This window comes from Hippopotamus amphibius, unplaced genomic scaffold (genome assembly GCF_030028045.1).
Source record: "Hippopotamus amphibius kiboko isolate mHipAmp2 unplaced genomic scaffold, mHipAmp2.hap2 scaffold_279, whole genome shotgun sequence".
NCBI lineage: Eukaryota > Metazoa > Chordata > Mammalia > Artiodactyla > Hippopotamidae > Hippopotamus > Hippopotamus amphibius.
The window spans coordinates 66,158-91,031 of NW_026648398.1; the positions used below are offsets into that span (position 1 = coordinate 66,158).

Sequence of the window (24,874 nt, forward strand, 5' to 3'; positions counted from 1 at the left end):
TGTTGTCTTCCTGCTCCCATGTCCTCCCTAAATGCTATGTGGTCATAGGTGACATTCTCTTGAAAAGTGAATGTCCAAGCAGGCTTCACCTGTATCCTTGCATCAATGTCTGCATCACAGCATCTAGGCTGGGTCCAGAAGCATTATATATGGCCTGGTCTGCAGATCCCCTGATATGCCTATGGCAGGGCTAAAAGCTTTTAAAGAACATCTTGAGACGTATGCTTGATGTAATAGCTTCAGTCATCAGAAGAAAATTAACAGCATGGCTCCTTTCTTAGGGACATCTGGAGATTGGGTTTATATTTCAATAATGTACTTTTTCAGTACTCCTTCCTAAAATTGATAAATATTTTGTTAGTCTATATAGAGTAAGTGATTTTTAAATTGGTTATTTATAAGTATTCATTCATTTAAGAATTTCATAAAGTATTTTTTTTCAAATCAAGTATTTCTTGAATGACTTTGACCGCACTTTCAATGGCCAGTTGCCATGAATTATTAAACTCTCTCTCTTTTTTCTTCAGAATCTTCCAGTAGACGTCTAGAGTTTAGCTAGAAGTCTTGGCTACGATACAAACAGTGATGGAAAACATATGAGCAGTAACAAGTTTTAATCTCGCTTCTCAGTACTAACATGGGCTAATCTGTGGGAGCAGCTTATTCCAGTGTCACCCAGGGTGCAGCCACACCAGGCTCTGCAGAAGGGTTTCTTTTCAATGTAATACCTTCTCATATTTTCTTCTTAAATAGAAGCTGAGAACATTTATGTTGTAGACAGTAGTACATGGTGAAAAATTCTACTTTCAAGAGAACTTACTCTCTTCTTACAAGGTATGTTTTCATGTCTTTTTTTCATGTACTAGTGTACAATTGTTTTAGTCAATATGAAGAGGACATTTATATTATTAACATAAATCTTGTAAATTATATAATATAGTTTAAAGTTTATCTGTATAATTTCTTAAAAAACAGCACTTAAATACATATCTAAAATTACTCTAGCTTTTTTTAATGTTTTATATATAATGGATTTACTTTTACTATAATTGTGACTTTTTAAAATAGCTAAATGATAAACTGTCATTATGCGTTACCATAAAAGTTAACATGACTGATTTTTAAAATCATTTAAACAAATATCTTGTGAATATGTTCTTTTAAGAATATAACATTACCTTAATAATTAATGATAAGAAAGTTTGGGGATATTGCAAATACACTAAGTGAAAACAGTAAAAAAATTTTTTCAAAATGTGAAACTATGATATTTTCTAAGGTATTTTAAAACTATACGAGTTATTCAAATGTTTTTACTTACACATTTGAATATTCATATTTTTCCTTGATAAATGTCTTCCTCATTCTTAGGTAATAAAATGGCACTGGACAGTTAAAATGAAGAGCCACATAACTCTAAGAAAGAATTTTTTATTAGCAACAGTTTAATCAGCCCTATATTCAATATGCAAGATTAGAAACTTCTTTTCATAAAATCCAGTCAGAATATAAAACAAAGATTTCCTTTGTCCCCTCCCAAAGTAAATTTTTTATTAAACATTAGATTTTAAAAAATTAAACAATGTATTTGATATTCTACTCCCTTGCAACCTAATACAGCACAGCACTCTTTCTTGTTAATCTATTTGGAGGTGTGGCAGCCATAAACAGTAGCCACATGGTATATGATTAAATCACAAAGAAATCAGGGGTCTATATCTCTCTAAAAATAAAGAATTAAAAAATACCACCAAGAATTGAGTTGTTTAAAAAAAAAATCATAAGCCCACACACGTGTAAAAGCATCCTGATGTTTTTAGTATTTAGCAATATAGGGTAGTGGTGGAAAGAAGAGGGGACATGCAGTCTTCTGTTACAACTACTACATTAAGAAAGAACATTCACATATCTGACCTGAGGTTTGCGACAAAACAGGTTAACTTTACAGGCACAAGTTTTAAGGAAGTATAGGAAACAAAAGAAAAATGAAGAGGTAGGGGTTTTTTGTTTTTAAAGACAGCAGCTAGGTTGCTAGATGCACTGAAACACTGATAAAGGACAAAACATATAAAAGAAAAGCAGCCAGCAAGTTCCTCAATCAGCTGCTATTCATACTTTCAAGTAAAGTTAAGTATTTCTTTAAGGAAAACAAAGGCTTTAAAAGTATCAGTTTCCATGACCAAAAGATACTGTGAATAAGTTTCCAAATGCATGTTTGGACATTTAACTTACCTGTTCATTTACAAGGCTGTGCCTTGATCACACCTGAATTTAGTCTAGATTTCTTATGTGAATACACAGAGCATGTTATGTCACATTTATATGCTGAAAATTATTATTGGTACTTGTGAATCGACAGCAATATTTCAGCCACACGGACCTTAAAGCATAGGATTTAAAAGCACAGTGACTTATTTTCCTAGTAATAGTGTCTGAGAGGAAATACCATTTCACTTAGACAAATTTTCCATTCTAAGTTTGTGGAACACTTAAGCGGAAAATAGAAGCTTATGTAAATTCAGAAAGACACTTCTCAGCTACATTTCCAGTCCTGAGAACTTGGCCAAACCTCTCTACCCATCCTCTCCAAAGAGAGTCTGGTTACTGTCTGGAAGTCACTGTGGGAATAAGACCCATTTAGAGAAGGCCAAGCAGAGGGCAGATAATGCAGGAGTGAGGAGGCCAGCTTCAGCTTCTGCTATAAAAGAGGGCATGGTAGCAAGGTCTCAAAGGCCTCTTCTGGCTCTAACGTGCCACGGCTTAGTAATAACAGCAGTAGCACTGAGATAATATTTCACAAATTATTCAGACTGAGAAATTTGAAACCAAAATTCAAAGCTTTCCACGAATAAGAAACTCAGGCAAAACTGGTCTAAATCAGGGAAACACTGAGCTTTCTTGAGAACAAGACATAAACATTTTTAAAGGTTTTAAAAATAACATAATCTAAATACTGTCAAAACTAAACAAATAAGAGCTTGAGCCATATTAATAAACTCAAAATTTAAAAATAAGACAAACACCTAAAAGTCACATCATTTAAATGAGAAACAATATTCTCTACACTTTCTGAGCAATAGGGAAAAATCACTGCTATTTAGTGTTCCCTCTTGGACATATCAATATTTTTCTACCGATAAAAAATTGCTTAACTAGAATAGGGTGAGGTTTGGGGTCTATAATCACTGGTTTTTTTAATCAAGGCTTTGTCATCTCAAATGAAGGGAATAAAAATGGCGAATTCCTCATGGAATCAAGGTTCTCCTGACTTCTCTTTTCAAGTAACCAGGGATAAGAGAATGCAAAAACATCAGGTTAATTTCACATGACTAACAGAAGACAGAAGTAGCACAGAGAGAAGAATGTGACAGCAGGCATTTTTGGTCTCAACATGAAGAATTTCCTATCAACCACAGATGGACAGCAGTGGAACTGGATGCCTCTTGAGGTGGTGTACTCCCTGAGTCCTCTCACTGGAGTCATGCAATCAGAGAGCAGACATGCCATCTGGTCCACAATGCTATGGAGGAAACTTCAACACTGGGAGGGAGTTTCAACTAAACGAGATTTCCTGCTTCCACATATCTCCACACTCACTCATCAGGGAAGGGTCCAGGAAGGCACAGCAGGTGACTGCCCCCACCAGCCAGCAACTGGAAAGCTTCCCAACTGTCAGAGACAAGCCACTGTCTAACCTAGCAAGCCAGAGTAGCCATCCCATCTGAGGCAGGGAGGAACTCACGTAGGTTATCAGTGGAAGAAAGAAGAGAGGGGAAGGAAGGGACACTGGCTGATGCTCCTCCTGACCCCACAGGTAGGCTGATCAGCAGCCCTTTGGGAGGGGACATGGAAGAGAAATAAGCTCCCTCCCCCAGGCCTCGCGCTCTTCCTCTCCTTCATCTGTGCACCCGGCTTCAGTGTGTCCTTTTAGCTCTGCTCCTCACACCAGCATCCCTCTAAGTCTGTCACAAATGCAGGAGTGAGGAGGCCACCTTCAGCTTCTTCTGCTATAAAAGAGAGCATGTTAGCAAAGTCTCAAAGGCCTTCATCCCAGTCTGCACCCTGCTCCAGGGCTCTCCTACATCATAGGGCAACACAACTGCAGCAGGAAATGGGGTGTGCAGAAGGAGTGAAGGCAAGTCCCTGGCCCTGCTGCCAGGCCACAGGGAAAGCCAAGATGTCACGTCCTGGCTTCCCACTTTGGATCTCCAACATATTCCTCTTGTTAAATGTATTTTTTTTAAAGTTTTATGGTTTTCTTAGGGCTATATTTCTGGTATATTATGTGTTAGGGTAGATTTTTCTGGTCTAGATGGGGAAGCTACAGCCCATTTATCCCTAAGTTTCTACAAAACATGATGAAACTCAAACAACCAACCAACTCAAAAATAACTTCTTATTAAAACTCTTTTATCTCCCATGGACCTGAGTAAATGGTGCTAGCCCTCATGAAATCGTGGCTCTAGACTGTCCTGAAGGTAGGCACTGTTGGTTGACTTTTGAGGGGGCAGGGTACGGGAAACCTTTAATTGTGCTGCCGAATGCTTCTAAAAGTGGTAAGAAAAGGCAAAAGTATATGGAGGACCAGAGCAAAGACAATTTTTTTTTTGGCAGATTGCCATTTAAAATAAAAGCAAAATAATAATTTGAAAAATACGTACCATAGACAAGAAAATAAGCCTTCACTCATAATCCCACCATCCCTCTTATTAGGTTTGGGTCTTCTATTCCAACCTTTTTTCACATATGTACCTTTTATAGATGTCTTTATTTCTATTGGTCTCATAGAGTAAACTGAGCGTTATGAGGAGCACGCACACTTATGGTGAAGAATTTCACTTTCAGAGTCTGGGGACCACACACCTGGAGATTCTTCAAAATGTTAGAGCCACAGTGTACACAGTCAGCACTGACCACCTGCGATTTAGTTCTATTTACTAACTTGAGCATTTATTTTTTAGTTTTCCTCTTAGCGCACCTGACATTCAAGTATTAACTTTTACAATAATCACACACTGACTTGAGAGCAGTGGATTAGGAGCTGTGGTGTTGTTTTTTGAGCAAGGAAGCATGAGAGAGGTGGATAGGGAGAGGCATGCCCGTTGAAAGCATCCAAACATGTTCTACTTCATGGATGCTGTATCTTAACACTGTACTTGGTACAGAGTGGGTACTTGATAAATGCCCAACGAGAAACTCCAGCAACCTCAAAGAAAGCCAGAGATAGGATCTCAAATGACATTCAGTTCACTAACTTCTCTATCAAGGTCAAGTAAGGTCAGGGGCAGCTATGGACCTAGAAGATAGAGCTGCGATGCAGAACAGTCTTAAAGAATAAATTGGTACCAGGGACAAGCTTTGGTTTTGCTAAGGACCAAGAGCTAAATTCGCTCAAGAATGAGAATTCTGGAAGTCAAGGCAAGGCAGGGCACCAAGCATTAAGGAGCCAGGAACCACAAAGAGGCCTATGGTCAAGAAACATAATGGAGCAAAGTTAGGCAGGCAGCCAAGAGCAGAAATGATGTGCCAGAGTGATGCTGGAAATGGAGGCCAGGTGACCATAACCGGGTGCCTGTGCCAGGACTCCCGGGTGACTGGAATAGTAACCTGCCTGTCCCCAGGGCCAGCTAGAAGAAGCTGCTGGGCCTTGAGTTGCCAGCACAATGCCTCTCTGCACCATACAAGTCTGCCCACACTACCAATCCCATTTCCACCCTCCAAAAGCTGTAAGTGCACTCCTTTATGTACAGATGTATATCAGACAGCAACATGTGGACTGGCTAGAAAGGAGATGACAGAAGCCACTAGGTAAAAGAAGATAAAGGAGAGTGGTCCTGGTGGGTTGCAGCAGAAGATGCAAAGGATGGGTTGAGACACATAAGCTCCAACTCGAATTCTAGTTCGATTTGGTCATGTGGCCTTGGGGAAGCCACTGAAGCTACCTGTATCTCCCACTGCTCCTGGTTAATGTGACAGATAGGTCTAGAATAAATTGAATTGACAATTCCACATGGCAGTGTAGAGATGGGAGGCCAGAGCTGGTTCTAAGGTGGGAGTCAGAGTAAGATTATAAAAATATAAATATTTTCTGCTGTTCTGTGTCCTGTTGTCTCCCCTTTCCTAGTACAATGGAGTGTGAGTTATCATAGGGAAACCTGGTAAGGCTGGTGATGTCCAGCCACCCAGTGGGCAAAATGTGCATGTTGCCATATAGATTTCTAAGAGTTAAACAATGTTAATTATCAGATTAATCACTGATGACAGTAGGGTTCTTTTTTTAAAAGCTTTCTCTGATGATTAAAAGATATACATATACAAATCAATATTTTAAGTTCATTAGTTCCATTCTGATTCTTAAGTCCAGAAAAAGCAAGGCTGTGGAGAGACATTAAAGCTGATTTCAGGGTTCCAGAAAATTGTAAAAAGCTGGCATAATTCAAGGATTTGGGGGGCCAGGTCTTCCTGAGGCTGGACCAGTTCTGACTGATGCTACAAGCCCGTTGTGGCTAACGTGCTGTCTGGTGCTCAGGAACAGCAGGACAGACACACTGCTGGGTGACCTGGCTGGGTATGGACTCCCTCTGTCAGGATACAGACTCATCAATGGGCATTATGTGCAGCTCACCGCATGCCCCACGGGGAAGACAGGCATAAGTCTGTTTCAGATGATATCATAATGCTTTTAATCTTTGAAAATTACAAAGAATATATGTTTCACAGTCGACAGTTAAGAAACCATGATATGTAAACATACCTGTAGGAATATCCGCCATCAGATGATGACAAATCTATTCTCAGAAGCTTCTCACTTTACATTCCAGTTTTGTGTGGGCTTTAAAAAATACTACTGATAGCATCACCACCCCCCAAAAAAAAGTAAAACAAAAGGAACTCAGGGGAAAGATGAGTAAGAAAGAATAGCCTGGATCTCAGATGCTTTGGATCAGGTATTAGATAATGGAATAGCTTGGAAGGAAGAAATCCAATAACACTGTGGAAAAAATAGCCAGCTCTGAGAGTGAGGCTGGAGGATGGTGGGAGAGAAGTAAAAGAAAACTTTCAGATGTGCTAAAGGGACATGAAGGATTTTACTTTAAAAGTGACATAGATATTAAGGCAATGGAAGGATTTTAGGCATAGAGTCAGGTATGATAATCTGTTTTTGTTTCTAAAAACATTTATAGTTTCCTAAGTATAAATGTAGTTATTATTGCTCAGTATAGAAATGAAAGAAGGAAAAAAAGACACAAGTAATTCATGACTCTATCACCCAGATATTATCTTTAATTAGGTATATTTGTGCCAGGTTTTTTTGTGTGTGTGTTTGTAAGTATATGATGTATAAATTTTTTATATTTTCTTTTATTTCAAAAAACAGTATTTCATATTTTTAACTATCTTTGCAAACATTCTGTGAGTTCCAAAGTATTTCATGGAATATATACACCCTATTTTATTTTCCTGTTTCCCTATACCTCTACCTTCCTATAAGATCTTCCACTTCATTTTCGAAAACCAAAGTAGTCTCTTAACAAAACTGCTGGATGTAAACTGGTTGGTTCGGGGTAAGACTTTGGTAACCAATCAAGTTACCCCCATTCCCTCTTTCCGTCTATGTCAAACTTCTTAAAAGAATTGTCATTTTTAAAGTATAAAGGGGGAAGTACTGAAGGTTGTCAAGTGGAATGTTGATATATTCACAGTATTTAAATATTAAATTCTTCAATCTGGGGCCATTAAATATAATACTACTCTTAAGGAGTAAGGATGGCTCCACTAAAAGTGTAGTAATATCTGAAACTCACTTTAAAATACATAAAAAAGATCAACTGATGGTGGACAGTGAGTATAGTATAGTAAAATGTTGATGGGAGAAAAAGGAATATGAGTTTTCACTGTAAAATCTATCTTTAACTTTTTTGCTATTATATATAATTCTGTGATGAACACTTTTATGCACGTTAGAATTGTTTCCTGAGACCAGATGCCAAAGGTAGAGTTACTAGATGAAAAATAAAGATATTTATAAAGCTTCCAAGGCATATTGCTTAATTGCTTTCCAAAAACTTTAAATAAACTTATTCTCACACTGGTAACAAATAAGAATGCCATTTCATTGTACTCGTCAGCTCTGAGAAATGTACAGCAGCAGGAACTGTACTGATTTAAACTTTAACTTAATCTTCAATGTCTACTTAGTTCTAGATTGGTCCCCTACCCAGGACAACATGAAGGAGTATGTAATCCTACTGTTCTTGACTTTGTGCTCTGCCAAACCCTCATTTCGCCCTTCATACATGGCACTGAAGAATATGATGCTGAAGGACATGGAGGATGAAGGTGACGGAGATGCTGACAACTCTCTTTTTCCAACGAGAGAGCCAGTTAACCCCTTCTTCCCATTTGATCTGTTCCCAACATGTCCGTTTGGATGCCAGTGCTACTCGAGAGTTGTGCACTGTTCTGATCTAGGTAAGAACACGTCCACTGGTTTTGAAGAGTAATGTCATTCTGGCAAAATTTGAAGAATAGGGAAAGACCTCACTGAAGTTTCAAAAAATCAGCATATTGTAAAGGAATTTTTCATTTAAATTTCTGAAAAGTATAACGAATCCCAAAGTATATCCAAGCTTATTTTTAATATCCAGAAAATTCAGAGGAAAACAATGGAAATTTCATATACAGAACTTCCTTCTCTTTCCAAGTCAGAATCAGTACCTCATTTTAATTTCCGTCAGAGACAATGGATGTCACTGTGGTTTCATCTTATCGCATGTCAGCTGGTTGAAACTCTGCTTCCTAGCAAAATTCTACAATAACAAGTTGCCTGTCCAGAATAATAAATAGGTTATAGAGCTTGTGAAATCTCTAATCTAGACATTTATGACTTGGGTTTAAAACTACCTAGAAAAGAAATGGCTGAACTAAAAACCACTTTCTAGTCTCTTAAAAATGTATATTTTATTCTTTTAATACTCCTAATGAAGGTGTTCTCAAATAGAAGGGCATACTCAGGGAGAGGTGTAACAGGAATGCACATTAAGAACTGTCGTACTCAGCTATTTTCAAAAGAGGGGATGGCTCAGACTTGACCCACTTGGAGGAAGTCAAAAGCATGGCACACACCTCCCATTCTGGACTTGGAGGCCCATTAAGGCCACTTCCTGAGTGCATATGAGCAGATAGTGCCTCTGCAAGCTTTAGATTCATTTCCTACTGCCACAGCATTCGTGGCAACAGTCAAAGCTTGTTACAGTGAACTGCAGAGACTTTGAAAAAATGTGTCATTATGGGACATAATGAGAAAGGTGAACAAAGAACATCCAGAAAAAGAGGATATTATTATCAGCTAGAATCACTGGGAAAGTCTTAATGAAATACACAGGCCAGGAAAAAGCTTTAAGCTTAACATTTGGCATTGTTGTAAGAAAGAGATGACAAGATGCAAACAGTGTTTGAGAAAAGCTGGTCTGGAAGCACATGCAAGGATGACTGTGGGAAGAGCAGCAGAAAGGAGAAATGTAGAAGCTGAAACAGACCCTGGTGTAAGAGAAGGTTAGATCAGGGAATACCAGAAGGTCTTTTTTTTTTTTTTTTTCTTCTTTTGGTACTGTCATTTTTAAGATGCATCCCATGCAGGAAAAAAACTCCACTATCAATTATAGAGTTGAAGCATAAGAAAACACTTTGCTAAACAAAGATCAGGGTAAATATATATGTACCTACTTTGATACTGCTGGATGTAAATTGGTTGGTTCAGGGTAAGACTTTGACTTAGGAGATGTTCACCTTTAGCACACACCATCCTCGTGTGATGGCCTTCATATTCGCTCCAGCACAAAGTCATCTACTTCAACTTAAACATCTTGAAGGAAACATTGCATAGCTCTGCTCCAGTATGTGACTGCCATCAAAGAACTGAGATAACCTGAACTGCCTCATGACAGTCAGTTGATTGCAAATAGTGTTTTACTTACATGGTCTCTTGAATATTTAGCTTTGAAAAAAATCTAAATAAAATTCACTCAAGAATATCTGTAACAGTCTGACACATACCTTTAAAATAGCATGGCACTGTTAGCAGCGTAAACATCGCCTCCCCCATGACAACTGAAAATTAAAAGGACACTTAACATTCTTTTTCCCTCAGGAAGTGAAATTCTTTTCAGAGCTTCCAAATTCATCACGGGTAGGGAAGGGGAAGATTTGTCAAAGTCTATGTTACAAGATCCTGTCTGCAGAACCTCTACCTTCCTATAAGATCTTCCACTTCATTTTCGAAAACCAAAGTAGTCTCTTAACAAAACTGCTGGATGTAAACTGGTTGGTTCGGGGTAAGACTTTGGTAACCAATCAAGTTACCCCCATTCCCTCTTTCCGTCTATGTCAAACTTCTTAAAAGAATTGTCATTTTTAAAGTATAAAGGGGGAAGTACTGAAGGTTGTCAAGTGGAATGTTGATATATTCACAGTATTTAAATATTAAATTCTTCAATCTGGGGCCATTAAATATAATACTACTCTTAAGGAGTAAGGATGGCTCCACTAAAAGTGTAGTAATATCTGAAACTCACTTTAAAATACATAAAAAAGATCAACTGATGGTGGACAGTGAGTATAGTATAGTAAAATGTTGATGGGAGAAAAAGGAATATGAGTTTTCACTGTAAAATTCTTTAAACTTTTCTGTATGTTTGAACATTTCAATAATAAAATGTTGGGGAAAACCAAGGAGCCCCCTTGCTCATCAAGCATAATTATCGTATGAAATGTGTGACAACAATCAGAGGTGCACATGTTCAGCCATTTAGGCAAAGCAAGGAAAGGAAGAAATGCACCAGTACAGCACCTGGCAATTTTCCGCTTCTTTAAGAGAGGAAAAACACATTTAAGTCTTTAAATGATCTAATTAACATTTACTGAATGCCTACACAAAAAGGAGGATACAGCTGCTGAGCTGACAGAAAAGAACACTCTCACTAGAGTACGTGGCTAGAAAAGAACTGACGCTGTGGATGACAAATCCAGTAAAGGTATACCACACACCTAGATGTTAATGATATGTTATGGATGAATGATTTTTTGTAAACCAGGTAATTTACGACTAATTAGAGGAGCTCACTATTAAAGGAAATGGGTGGTAAAGTTTTTGATTGTGTACATGAAAATAATCTAACTTATCTATTTTCTAAGCTTTTTAAAATGCTGATGTTTCTTAAAATGATCAAAACCCACAGGCTCCAATTCAGCACACAGCTGCCTGAAAATCTGCAGAGAATGTTAATATTCTTCAGTCAAAAGTGCATCAGCCGCAGCTGTGCTGTACGTAGGTCTCCTCCTTGCAGTCATATTAGAACCCGGCAGCTTAGCTCCATTTAATGTCACCTTGCAGCAGACTGACAGTGATGGCAAGACCCAGCTAGACACCTTGTAACAATAAAGTTACTTGATAAGATCTTTAGGCCTTTCTAAAGAACAATGTTTTTGTCATCTGTTACATGTTAAGTCATCTATTACTTAATGGTAACCATGAATTTTTTTTTTTTTTTTTTTTTGTGGCACACGGGCTTAGTTGCTCCGCGGCATGTGGGATCTTCCTGGAGCTGGGATCGAACCCGTAACCTCTGCATTGGCAGGTGGATTCTTAACCACTGCGCCACCTAGGAAGCCCCACCATGAATTTTTAAAAAGGCACATTTCTGTCACACCAGCAATCTCATCTTTAGCATGTAACATGTATGCAATGTGTTTGTTTATTTCTCAGGTTTGTCCTCCGTCCCAAGCAACATTCCATTTGATACTCGAATGGTTGACCTTCAAAACAATAAAATTAAGGAAATCAAAGAAAATGATTTTAAAGGACTCATCTCACTTTATGTAAGAATACATGCTTGTATTTTCAAATATTTAAGTGAAAATCTCTATCACTGCTAAACTGATTACTTGTATTTGTGTTTGCGTAAACAAGTCTTACTTTTCTGTGTGTGATGCGAGACAAAATTCCTGTTTTTCATCAGTGTTCTAGTTAATGAAAAACTATAGATTTAATTCAATTAATAATTTAATTCAACTGATGTTTACTGAATAACAGCCAGGTGAAAGGCAGTGGGCTAAGAATTCAAATAAGTGGTCCTTAGATGAGCTTATGATCTATGTAGGTAATCAGTCACTATACACTAATATAATAAAACTATGGTTATTTCCAGGAACTCATTAGTGTACAATGTAAGAAAAGCAGTACCCAAACCCACCGCCTTGTCTTAAGAAACCACGAAGCTCTAACAGCAGCACGTGCAATATACGTAATTGACTAATATGGCTTTTTTCTAGATCTCTAAAGACGAAAAAGAACTTTTCCGTACTATATTCATTAAAATATTTTAATTGTCTAAGATTTAAAACATTTTTATTTTTCTATTTAACATTTTGAGCCTTTAGATTTTAGCAGGTAAAATTTCTAATTCTATCTGAAATCGGGTTTGAGGGAGAGCCTGATTGCACACTGTCACAGACATGGGGTGTCATCTCTTTCCCTCAGAGTGGCGTTAGAGTGGGGCAGCCCCTTTTCTGCACTAGGCTCTGGTGGGTAAGATAATACTGCTCCTCCAGGCCATTTTTCCACATTTTCATGCTGTGCTGGAGAGAAGAAATGTAAACCATTATCTGCAAGGCACTAGGAGGAAAAGGTAGAGATATCATGACCACAACAGTCTCTTGCTGCCATCCCTGCAGGCCTGTTCTCTTCCTACATCTGAGAGGCTTGAGGCCACCCTACCTGCATGAACCCTGCTGAGCCATCCCAGCCAGCAGGGAAAGGGGCTCCCAAGTTCCATCATGAAACCTGTGCCTACCTGTCAGCTGGATGATTATGTGCCAGGCACCATGCAAGGTGCTTTTTACTTAAGCTCTCTTGCTAAATCCCCTTTGCCAAGGCCTGGGCCCAGAGAAACCCAGGTCACCCTCCCTGGAAAGCCACATTCTTCCCTGCACTGACAGGTGGTGGGGCTCATGGGGCCTTGATTGTCCCTTTCCTTTCAAATGTACTGTGTGGATTTGGTTAGGTTCCATATATAATAAAGCTTCCATGTTAAAAAAAAAAAAAAAGCGCAAATGGAAGAGCATATATTTACCTTATAACTGAGGCCTCACTTAAATATTAAGACAATCAGAAATAGCACAGTGGTGTCCACACCGAGAATCCATGCAGTCTACACCACTAACTTCAGACCACACAGACTCTTAGAGGATAGCAAGGCCACTATTTCACCTTCGGAAGCTGGAAATATAGCCTATGAATGCTTCTACAACTTCTTCAATCTATATTTATCTATGCAACCACAATAATTAATGTCATATTTAATACTGAAGTCATGAAGAATTTTTAATTTGTCATATTATTTTGTTACATTTTAGGAGTATTCCAGGGACTTAGTCCATATGCACTCCTGTTATTCACTGAGAAATGAGAATCTAAAAGGTGTCAGGAGCTGTCTTAGGCCTCCTTAACTTCCTTTCAGTCAGTTTTTAGATGGCACTGTGTTGGAAGTGAGTGTTCTGGAGCTCAGCAGTCCTGAGCTGGAATCTTAGTTCCACCAGAAGTGGAAGTATTGCGAAGGTGGCTTACTTCTGTAAGTCCAACCTTCTTCAGCTGTAAAAGAGGTGTAATAATAGCATGGAATTCAGAGTGGTGATTTAGACAAGTGAATGCATGTAAGGTGCTCAGAGTCCAACTGTTAACTACTATTGCCACCAGCCTAGTGTTTCCAGACTGGCCAACGTATGAGTGTAAAGCACTTTTCAAAGCACACACTTTATACTTGAATTGTGAGCATGTTGTGTATTTCAAAACATTTATTTAATTATAGTATCATCTCATATGGTACTTGTTTTTAAAGATAATCAGAATTTTTTCTTTTCAGATATCCTATAAATTCTCTATATTATGTTTTAGCTGCTTGTTTGGCATTCTGGTTCTTACACAAAGAGCAATCCAGTGTTACAGGCTAAGTGAAAGCATTACACACACACACTCTCTCCCAGTTCACTTCCAGCCCATTATTACAGCCACATTCATCATGAAGACTTATTGTCCTACCGCTGAAAGATTATACTTTTCTCATTCTGTGTCCTTACACATAACCACACTGTTTGGGACTCTGTGACTGCTACTTTTGAAATTTTCATGTGAAAGCCAACACTGAAAGTACTGCTTAACTGGAGACGCTGTGCTAACCGAACCTGCTGGGGCAGCATTTGATGGGGTTAAAACTCTTACCCCATTTTGTATTATTTATACTTCCTTTCATGCAGCTCTGACTTTTGCATGTCTTAACCAGGGGAAAAAAAACAAAACCCCGTTCATCATAGTTGGATCTAACTGAGGCACACATTCCCTTTGGGGCTCCTGACAGTGGCAGCCCACAGGACGTGCACAAGAGGAAGAGTGAAGCATGGGGGGCAGAGGGGCGGGGCCCAGCAGGAGGCAAGTCGCTTTTCTTCACTGTGCCAACTGCCTCATCACTAAGAGGAGAGAAATAATTTCTGCTAAATTTACCTCATGGGGTTGAGTGAGAGCTTGCCAAGTTCTTAAATATCCCCTGTTCCCTCACTTTTTTCAGTATAACCAAACGAAAAGAGAACAAATTCTAAATTGGCAGCACACAGGAAGGAGTATATTTTACCAATTGGTAACAAAAATGTAGTTTAAATTCTTCTAGGCTTAACCTTTCTCAGCTGAAATTGTTAAAAGTAGTGATGTGTCTCAAAGGAAGGTAAGAAAAAGGAGACACTAAGGGTCTACAGTGAAACCAGTAAATACAACAATAAAGGGAGTTTAACTGCCCAAGTATTTGTGTTTCTTCTGTGAAACAACAATGTGAATAACACCAGAAAGGCGTATTAAGTCAGTCTGGAAACAATGGAAAGATTGTTGTAGAATGGGACCGGGGACAGAAGTCATAAAATGAAAGAATCTACAGCTGCTCCCAGAAAGAATGAGAGGATCCAGGTTAGCAGAGAGGTACAGCAAGTCCTAGGAATGCTAAACCATCTGCCATTGCCCTTGGGACACACTGAAAATTCTTTCTGCAAAATCTGGCACATTTTGAAAATAGTTACTAGGTGACTGGCAAGCCCTGGTTACCAAGGACTTTCCCAGTTCTGGGTTCTGAAGTTCCCAGCAGATGGCTGCAGTCAGAACCCTCAACATGGCACAAAGGGCCTGGCAGTGGGGAAAGCAGATTCAGGCTGCTAGAAGCTCTTTCACTGTCTGGGGTTGTGTCTCCTCTGAAGGGTGCTGCCATGCTGCACTGAGAAACAGCCACAGAACTGAGGAGGGGTTGAGTCATTCCCCAGAACCTACTACCACACCCCCCCCCCCCACCCAGTGTCTAAAATATGTCAACATGCTAAGGACACTTTGTAGGAATTTATTCTTACAGGCCTCTATCCTGGGGGAAAATGGTACATATTAGTAAACAAGACAGAAGTGAGGTTTTAAGAGTAGATGCAAAAATGTATTTGTTGTGTACTGAACTTAATTTTGTCGAGTGAAGAGGTTTTAAGATAAGATAAAGATAATACCATCCATCACTTTCATGAAGAGAAATGGGAGAGGGGTGCCTTAAACACGTGAACACCTCACCTACTCAAAGACAAACCAAAGTCATGAAACCAATTGTCAAAGCTTTGCACTGTTCCAACTCAGTAGTTTGTGTGTGTGTGTGTGTGTGTGTGTGTGTGTGGGTGTGGGTGTGTGTGTGTATATGGTTTAGATTGGGCTGGAGAATTATTTACATGGTTAATAAAGTATATGAATGACATAATTTGCCTTGATTTCCATGAGTGACTAATCACTGTAGAATACTGGTAAATCGAATCCACTTCCTGATACGTTGTAACTTTTTATGCTTTATCTAGGCTTTGATTCTGAACAACAACAAGCTAACAAAGATTCACCCCAAAGCCTTTCTAACCACAAAGAAGTTGCGAAGGCTATATTTGTCTCACAATCAACTAAGTGAAATACCTCTTAATCTTCCCAAATCGTTAGCAGAACTCAGAATTCATGACAATAAAGTTAAGAAAATACACAAGGAGACGTTCAAAGGAATGAATGCTTTACATGTTCTAGGTAAGTTTTTGCAAATAAATGGAACATTTTGAAATTATAAGCAATATGCAGATGTAGAGCTCTATCATCATTAACAACTTTAGGACTGATGATTTCCAAAATTAATTTTTTTAATCTAATAAGCTTTACTTAGATAAGCCATTCATAAATCAAAGTATCAAAACTTATAGCACTTAAAGAAATACACCTCTTGTAATATAAATACACATGCACTCTTAAGAATCTCCTAGTGTTGTTTCTGTTTTCTGACTGCACTTAATTGGTTAAAATCTGTAATTCTTATTTAATTTAAAGGTATCATTTTTAATGTATTATAAAAACTACTCAAATACAGCCTACAACATTAATTCAGATATTATTTGGAGTGTACATCTAACTTTTCATTATCCACTTTAGGATAATTCATCTAAGGCATTTTTATTGTATACTTCCAATTCTAGACACTATTTTACTTCTAGCACCCATGGTATAACCATGCCATCTTCCCCTACAATATCCATTCAAAATTCCTAGCCAATATTCTCATTCATTTATGTACTCATTTAATTCAACCAAGTGCCTGGCACTTACCAAACAGCCTCACTTTCTGGCACTTCCTCTGTTAATCATATAATTTCTAATCGACTTACAATTTTAAAAGTTTAGTTGACAAATAAATAAATGTACACTGGAAAACACAAAGGTTTTGAATTATGTGACGGATGGTCTTTTTTCCTACTGTAATATTACTAAAATGAAACCTTGATCGTGCTTATGGTTGAGAAAAAATGATAAGTTATTGGCTTAGTAATTCAAAGCAAAATAGTAAAGCTGTTATATATTCCAGCCTATGTAATACAAAGCAGTCTGCTTCTGAGACTAACAGAAAGGAGAGTAGACAGACACAGAAACAGATACTGAGTGAAGAACAGTCTGAAGGATAATGCTCAAACTTCTTAGAATTTTCTTGGGATGGGCATCTCTGCACTGTGAGTTTCTGTCATATACAACATATGTATGCTAAAATTATATAATTTCCCCCCACAGAAATGAGTGCAAACCCTCTTGATAATAATGGGATTGAACCAGGGGCATTTGAAGGGGTAACAGCGTTCCATATCAGAATTGCAGAAGCAAAACTGACCTCAATTCCTAAAGGTTTGTATTTACACAGTATTTTTTAAATTGTCATTTTCAAATGACCATTAAATGTAATGTTGTAAACTGTACACATTGTCAAAACCACACTGTAATTAGAATCCTTTCCACCAGCATATCTGGCCAGTGTAGTATGAAATTCAGTGTTTTCTCATGTACACATAAAGAGCCATATGTAGTGCTTTTTTCTTTTTTTTGACAGTATGAAGCCAGAATCTTTTTTTCCCCAGCGAGGAAAACATTAAGAAGCAATGACCTTTTTTATCTTCTGTCTCTTTCATAACATTTAATCATCTATACTTGTCATTCTGTGAAGTGTCTGTTAGAGGTAAGAATTCTGTAGAGAAGAAAACAGAGGAAGATGCACAGGGCCAGAGACCTTTCTCCCAGCCTTGCACCAGTGGTTCAGGGTGGGGCTTGTGAGGAGGGACTGGGGCAGACGCTGGCTCTGGCAGGGATGGGTATATACTCTGGGTGAGGCACTCTACACCTCATTTTTTTTTCCACAGGGGTGCTGTGCAGATTAGTGGGCTAACGCACAGAAAGGTCTGAAGACAATGTTAGGCACATAGTAAACATTCTCTCATGACATAACCAATACCAGAATGAGCACAGTGCTCTATCATGTGAACTGAAGCTGGTGCCTCAAAGTAAAATGCTTCCTAATTTTGTCACCGGACCAGTTTTCTAATGTATTACTTTCAAGCTGCCAGGCTGATGATTAATTAAATAGGATTTGCCTTTCTCTGAACCCGTGCTCAAAGTCTTGCTTCCCTCCTCCCTGACAAGTTCTGTCTCTTCTATGCTAACACCTAGATCAGAAATAACTCCTATGATTAATAACATATTTTCCTTTCAAACAGCCCTGTCTTTCAGTATCCACAGTAAAAGCAGCAGTAACCTCTTTTCTTCTATTTTACCATAAGCCCCTTTCTACTACTCAGCTGATCCAGAAGATTAACAAAACAAACATATGCTGATAATTTAAAAGACCTACCAAAGCTGCTATTATTAATCAAGCAACGCTGTTATTAATCTTTCATTTAGGAGAAAAATCATCTAAAGTAAAAGTGGAATTTCTTTTAGCATAAAAAAAAATCAATTTAACTCAGAGCTACACAATTAAAAACAACCTTAATTTAGTTTTCAAGGAGGTGGCTGTTTTTCTATAAGAAACCTAAAATGTTACATTTACCTTCTAATCTTTAGAACAACAACAACAAAAATACATACTGAACCTAACAAGTTAAGTAAATCCCTTTCATAAGGTGGAAGCTGACATGGAGTGAAGGGAAAGAGGAACAGGACAGGACCGAGTGGAGATAGAGGCTACGAGGATGTACTGGAGCAGAAGGGTAGGGCACCACCCCAGAGCTGTGGCTCAGAGGTCCCCAAGTTATCACTGCTCTTTACATCTACACCAGCAGCTTTCTTGCACTACAAAACATCCTGAGAGTAATTTTCTTTTAAGTTTCAAACTGTATCTTAAAAATGAAGTTTTGACTCCTCATGAAGTTCTCAAGATTCTTCCAAAGTCTAAAGGAACATTTTATGTCTTTAGAGATTTAAATTTCAAGCCTCTTAATTCACATAACTACTGCTTTAAGATCCTTATGACATTCAAAAGCCACTTTTTGTCTTTATGACTTATTTGCTCAAATGTTAAGGCGGACTGCCTAAATGTTATCATTCAATCATCACTGCCCATTGGGACAGGATGAATTAGGCAGAGGGCCAGAGGGTTCTTACCAGACCCAACAAGTTAACATAAGAAGAGTGAAAAATGTTTTCCTTCCTATTCATCTGGAAAATTCTGTTACACAATAGCATTGTGTGGAGGGGAGGAGAGACCTGTCTGAAGATAGGGTAGGTATAGAAATATCTGTATGAAAGTATATTACATTTGTTGGCAGTCACTGAACTACCCAAATCCACATGAGAGGACAGTCCCCTTAAATTCTACAAACCCTCTTCCAAGAAGTTTTCCTGACTCAACATGAAGAGAGATTCTTCTCCTCTTTGACTTGCTACAGCATATTCTAGAATAGACTGGCACACTCGATAATATTTTTCTAGTGATTTTTGCATATACAATAGACTTGCTCAATTCGTTTTTAAGATCTTTGAAGATAGAACCTTTTCCTTTACATATTAAAACGAGTACAGTCATTCCATAAATGTAATTAAGCTAAACCGATCAGAATTCAAGTTAGAACGCTCTCAGTTTAGAATTTTCCTGCTCTGTAGTTTATTTACTTTTAAAATTAAAAGTACATTATGAAATCAACATAAATTCAGCCATGATGAGTATTCCTATACGTAAGGATGCTTCAATTATCTTCAACAGTTTTTACTACTAATAAAGTAAGGAAATGTTTCAGCAATAGTTGAAAAAGATAGTGTATTTCCTAGCTAGCCAATAAGAACTTTTGGTTGAAAAATAATATCTTATGTGTAGGATTAATAAACTGAGATCTGACTGAATTTTCTTGTTAGTCTCTTTCACTCCAGCTTTAATCAATCTGGGGAGGGCTGGGGTCAGAACATGTAGGTGTGATAAGAGAAGGTGAAAACATTCACAAGGCACCTGCCACGTGCCAAGTGGCACTGAAGATGCTCCTCTTAACTTATGCAGACACTACTACTAATTGAAAAGAATAAATACTGCAGTGGATCAAACATATAAAACAGGGGGAAAAAATCCATGTGCTCATAATGATATAAGAAAAAATTCATTGGTCACCTTTGGGCATTGCACCAATTCATTACTTGAAAAAAAATCAAGCATTTATGCTGCTTTTTCTATAAAAACTGTATTATAAAGTAACTAAATAATTAATGAAGGAAAATACTTCAGAGAAGAATCTCACCTAATAAATGCATAATGAATGACAAAATCAGAAAATCACCATTTTCTCATTCTTAATGAAATAATAAATCTAGGTAGCAGTAATCAATGAATGAGGATGAAGACCATCAGATGAAAGAGTGATTTGCTGAATCTAATTTGGTCTCTATATCTAACTATTAGGTCATAACAAAGAAAGAGGCTAGAAATCATGATAAACTATGTTATGTGGAGGCCATCAGCTCAATCTACAAATGAGTATCTCAAACAAATTAATACCTGAAACAAATCAACAGAAAAAAGAGAAAAAGGAGAGAGTAATAGAAGAGATTTAAAGAGATATAAGACCCAAATGTATCCTGTAAACTTTATTTGGATCCTGACTTGAACAAATCAACTGGGTATACATTTGAGGTCATTAGAGAGATGCATATTAGATGACAGTAAAGAATTGTTGCTATTTTTGTTAGATGTGATACTAACATGATGGTTATATAAGGAAAAAAAAAGATGACCTTATGGGTGAGAGATGTCTAGTGAAGTCTTGGCAGGTGAAATGACATTACATGTGAAATTTGGTTTTAAGTACTCCAGCAAAAATAGAAATGAATAAATAAAAACAAATCAATAAACAAATCAATAATAAATAACTATTGGGGTAGATGAAACAAGACTGGAAAAATGGAGATAATTGTTGAAGCTGGGCAACAACGTGGTATCCCATAATATTATTTTTGAATATGTTTGAAATTACCCATAATAAAAAATTTTTTAAAAAGCAGATCCTCCAAAACTGCCTAAGTCTATAATGTGAAACTTCACAAGTAAACAAATAATCAACAGGGCTTGGTCTTAATCTGATCTAACATACAATTGTCTCTTCTTATCCCTAGGCCTACCTTCAACTTTACTGGAGCTACATTTAGATTATAATAAAATTTCAACTGTGGAACTTGAGGATTTTAAAAGATACAAAGACCTGCAAAGGTAAACATCCCCCAAATCCTAATTTGGAAGTGGTAGTCCATATGATGAAGACAGAAATGAAACTTCTTGGAGAACGTGCACAGGAACATACTCAAAATTAAGGGAAAACTCGAAGGATCTGCTATCATTCTGTCTCAGTAACAGAAGAGGGACAGCAAGTGGAATGAGAAAAAGGACGCTTTCCAAATGTCCCTTTTGTTGCATATAGGTTAGGTAGAAAATTTTCTGACAGTGGAGGAGGGCTGTTACATCCTGAAATAGGTTATTACAGGAAACCATGAAATACCTTTCTCTGAAAATATATACAAATATTTCTAACTTGGTTGTGGTGTTTTCAGCTAACTGTATCATACCATCTGCTCAAGAGTTGATGCATTTTATATCATTTTTAGGCTGGGTCTAGGAAACAACAAAATCACAGATATTGAAAATGGAAGTCTTGCTAACATACCACATGTGAGAGAAATACACTTGGAAAACAATAAACTAAAGAAAATCCCTTCAGGATTACAAGAGTTGAAATACCTCCAGGTAAAACATCCTACTTGTGTTTTGTAGATATTAGTACTTTTCTTTGTTTTTATGAAACACATTAGTATCTGAAGCAAAGATCAGTCAAGTAGCAAGGGTAATTCACATCTTAAAGACCTTCTAGGTTGCCTGAGGTGTTTTATGCAGTTAGGAGAGTGTTAGAAGACCGGTTTCTATTGAGATATCAGCTAAAACACTCAGGTACCCACTTTCGACCCTCAGTTTCTTCTCCTGAAACTGCTAAGGCCATTGTGGCAAAGGTACTGAAACAGCTAATTTCAGGTTTCCGGGGTGGCAGTGGCTACACAAAGGCAGGACTGGTCAGGAGGAAATCGAGTACAATTACATAACCTTTCACTCTGCAAAGATTTCATGAAGGCAGAGCATGTGGATGAAGTCCCAGCAGTTTTACTATTGATGTGGTGCCCCAGATTACAAGTGTACATGCTTTTTTAAAAACTCAGGCCAGAATATATAATCAAAAGTCAGTATTTGGAACATTAAGGGCTCACATTTGTTGTTCTTCATTATTAGAAAACTTTTCCTTCTAATCTGGCAACTCTTGACTAGCTGGGAGGGGCCACAGAATTGCTGGAACATCTGATAAAGCTTTAGATACTCCCAAGAATAAAAATGAAGACAGTATTTTCACATAATTTTAGGAGTTTCACAGATCTTCCTGATTCCCATCTATGGACCTCAAACTAAGAATCCCTACTTAATCTCATGTCACCTTAGTCCATTTTTCTCATGTGCTTTCTTTATATACAATTCTTCATCTTCCACGGGAAAACACATTGAGAACAAAGCTGGGCCTGGAGCCACCTCCTTCCAGATTTTCTTCCTAATTTTTCTTTAAACAAGTTTTATTCACTACACAAGATAGAAGCCATCAAAATGGATGTGCTATAGGCAGGTGCTCATTTCAAGATTACGACTTTTGCTTTGATTTTTTAAAATGCTGCTTTTAAATGTTTATTTTAACCAGTGAGCACAACTGGAGTCTTTCCTCCCTCAAGCTGTCCTGTCTTTGAGTACTTTACTCCAGAACACTGATCCCAGCTTCTGGGCATCTTAAATCTATCCATGATATTGCTAGCATTTTAAAAAATGAACAGAATTATAACACAAACATAGTTATAAGGACACAATTCAACGTATGTCCACAAAGCAAACACACCCACGTCCAGCACTGTTCCCCATTCCCAGTGAGGTCAGTGCTGTGGGAAACTACATCTTGCACTACTGCTGAGCTGCCAGGAAACCATATAAAGCATCTGTCACAAAATCCCCAAGATTAACTGAGGGCAGCAGGACTCCCAACAGACAACTTAGAGGTTTTAGCCGTGCCTACAGTTCTCATGACCAGCTCAGATCAATTTCATCAAGGCAAAATCTAGAGTTAACAACAGCTGGAACTGGTATCTTAGCCTTGCCAGCAAAAGGCTCCTTCTTTTTAATATGCCAAAACATTGTTAATTAAGTAGATTGTTTTTACTTCCCAGAAATCTCAGTTGCCAAAAAAGTCCAAAGAAGGAATTTAAAGGGCAATTAAAAGGAATGAAAGGAAGGTCCTACATTGTTCATTCTTTCTGAGTATTAACTTAATAAGACATATGCACAGCCTACAAAATTGTATTTTATCCATTGGTGCAAATAAAGATTCAACTAGTGATGCTGTCTTACAGATATGCATTTAAGATGTCAACAGATGTAGTTTTCTGTCAAATTTACAAAAAAGCAGCTCTACACTTCTCCCTTTGACCACAGAAAATGCTAGCTAAAAATTCTTCACATTCATATTTCAAGTCTAATTCTCAGAGCATTAAATATTATTCTTCCGCTCGTCTGTAATACTTTTAAAATACATTATTGTAAATATGGCACTGAAGTACCCATACACACACACATACATCCCATACGTGTGTGTGTGTATAGAGAGAGACACAGACAGACAGAGACAGAGAGTCAGTGACTGAAAGAGAGAGACAGAGACAGAGGAGAGTGGCAGTGTGCCCTGGGCATTGGCATGAGTCCTGTACCACATTTCACATATAGAGCACTTTTGTGTATAACACAGGAGTCTGAGCCCTTGTAATAAGGATTTAACAGGCATAAATGAGCACATATATTTTAAGAGAAACATATTCAAATCAGTGTAAAGTAAAGAGACAAACCTATGAACAAATGCTGACTATGAACAGAATACCTTCTTTTTACATTGATCATGTATTTTTAATCTACTCTTTTCCCCACTACAACAGATAATCTTCCTTCATTCTAATTCAATTACCAAAGTGGGAGTGAATGACTTCTGCCCAACAGTGCCAAAGATGAAGAAGTCTTTGTACAGTGCAATAAGTTTATTCAACAACCCGGTGAAATATTGGGAAGTACAACCTGCAACATTTCGTTGTGTTTTGGGCAGAATGAGTGTTCAGCTTGGGAACTTCAGAAAGTAATAATTAGTAATCAGTGATATCGATTTAATATAACATTCAGAAATTGTTACATTTGGAATACTTGAACTCTATTAAAAACGGTGGTATTATACACACAAGCAAAAATGTATTCCCATGTGGTAAGTCCACTGACTTACTGTACGACAAAAAATTTCAACAGAATTTTGCAGAAACTATTGATACATCAGGATTAAAGGAAATAAGTGTCTATTGCAGTTTCCTTTTACATATAAGTGATTGTGCATAAATCTCATGCTTGAACATTCTTTCTCAGTAACAAAAAATAAGACATTCAGTATTTAACACTTTGTTATCAAGTGCATTTAAAACAGAACTGTACTGTAAAAGGAGTGCTTGACTTAGCAAAATTTGTGCTTTTTCATTTGCTATTAGAAAAAGAAAATTGACAAGTACGGTTATATAAAGAGTACATTATACTATTCTTATTCTGTCTTTAGGAACTTGGGTATTGCTGTAATATTTCTAATAATGTTGAAGTATGGTTTGATATAATCTTATTCAAATTCTCATGTCTTAGAGACTTACTGTCTTTATGTTTAGAACTCCTTATAACAAAGCCTTCGGTAAGTGTTTATTACCCACTCAACAGATGCGATTCATAACAGCTTTTTTCAAGCTGTAGCACGTGCTTTTCTTTGTAATTATTATTACCTAATTATAAAACCTCTATAGAAATGCATAGTGAGTGTTTATATAAAATCTCACACTTTTTATTATCACAGTTATTATAAGCTTTTAACAGTGTGTCAATTGTTA

General features: G+C 37.5%; 1 protein-coding gene across 1 annotated transcript; it reads left to right on the forward strand.

Moving 5' to 3' along the window:
• The first annotated feature begins 656 nt into the window (after positions 1 to 656).
• Positions 657 to 24,874, forward strand: LOC130843324 (asporin). The gene is made up of 8 exons (XM_057719751.1): positions 657 to 834; positions 8,200 to 8,472; positions 11,765 to 11,877; positions 15,919 to 16,132; positions 17,159 to 17,269; positions 21,011 to 21,104; positions 21,497 to 21,635; positions 23,900 to 24,874. The coding sequence occupies exons 2-8, from the start codon at positions 8,229 to 8,231 to the stop codon at positions 24,095 to 24,097; spliced, it is 1,113 nt and encodes a 370-aa protein (XP_057575734.1). The 5' UTR covers positions 657 to 834; positions 8,200 to 8,228; the 3' UTR covers positions 24,098 to 24,874.

What these genes read in the sequence shown, in the direction of transcription:
- LOC130843324 (XM_057719751.1), top strand. Translation starts at nt 8,229, where the DNA reads ATGAAGGAGTATGTAATCCTACTGTTCTTGACTTTGTGCTCTGCCAAA. An exon ending in TGTGCACTGTTCTGATCTAG is followed by an intron (nt 8,473 to 11,764) that starts GTAAGAACACGT and finishes TTTATTTCTCAG; the next exon opens with GTTTGTCCTCCGTCCCAAGC. An exon ending in ACTGACCTCAATTCCTAAAG is followed by an intron (nt 17,270 to 21,010) that starts GTTTGTATTTAC and finishes TCTTATCCCTAG; the next exon opens with GCCTACCTTCAACTTTACTG.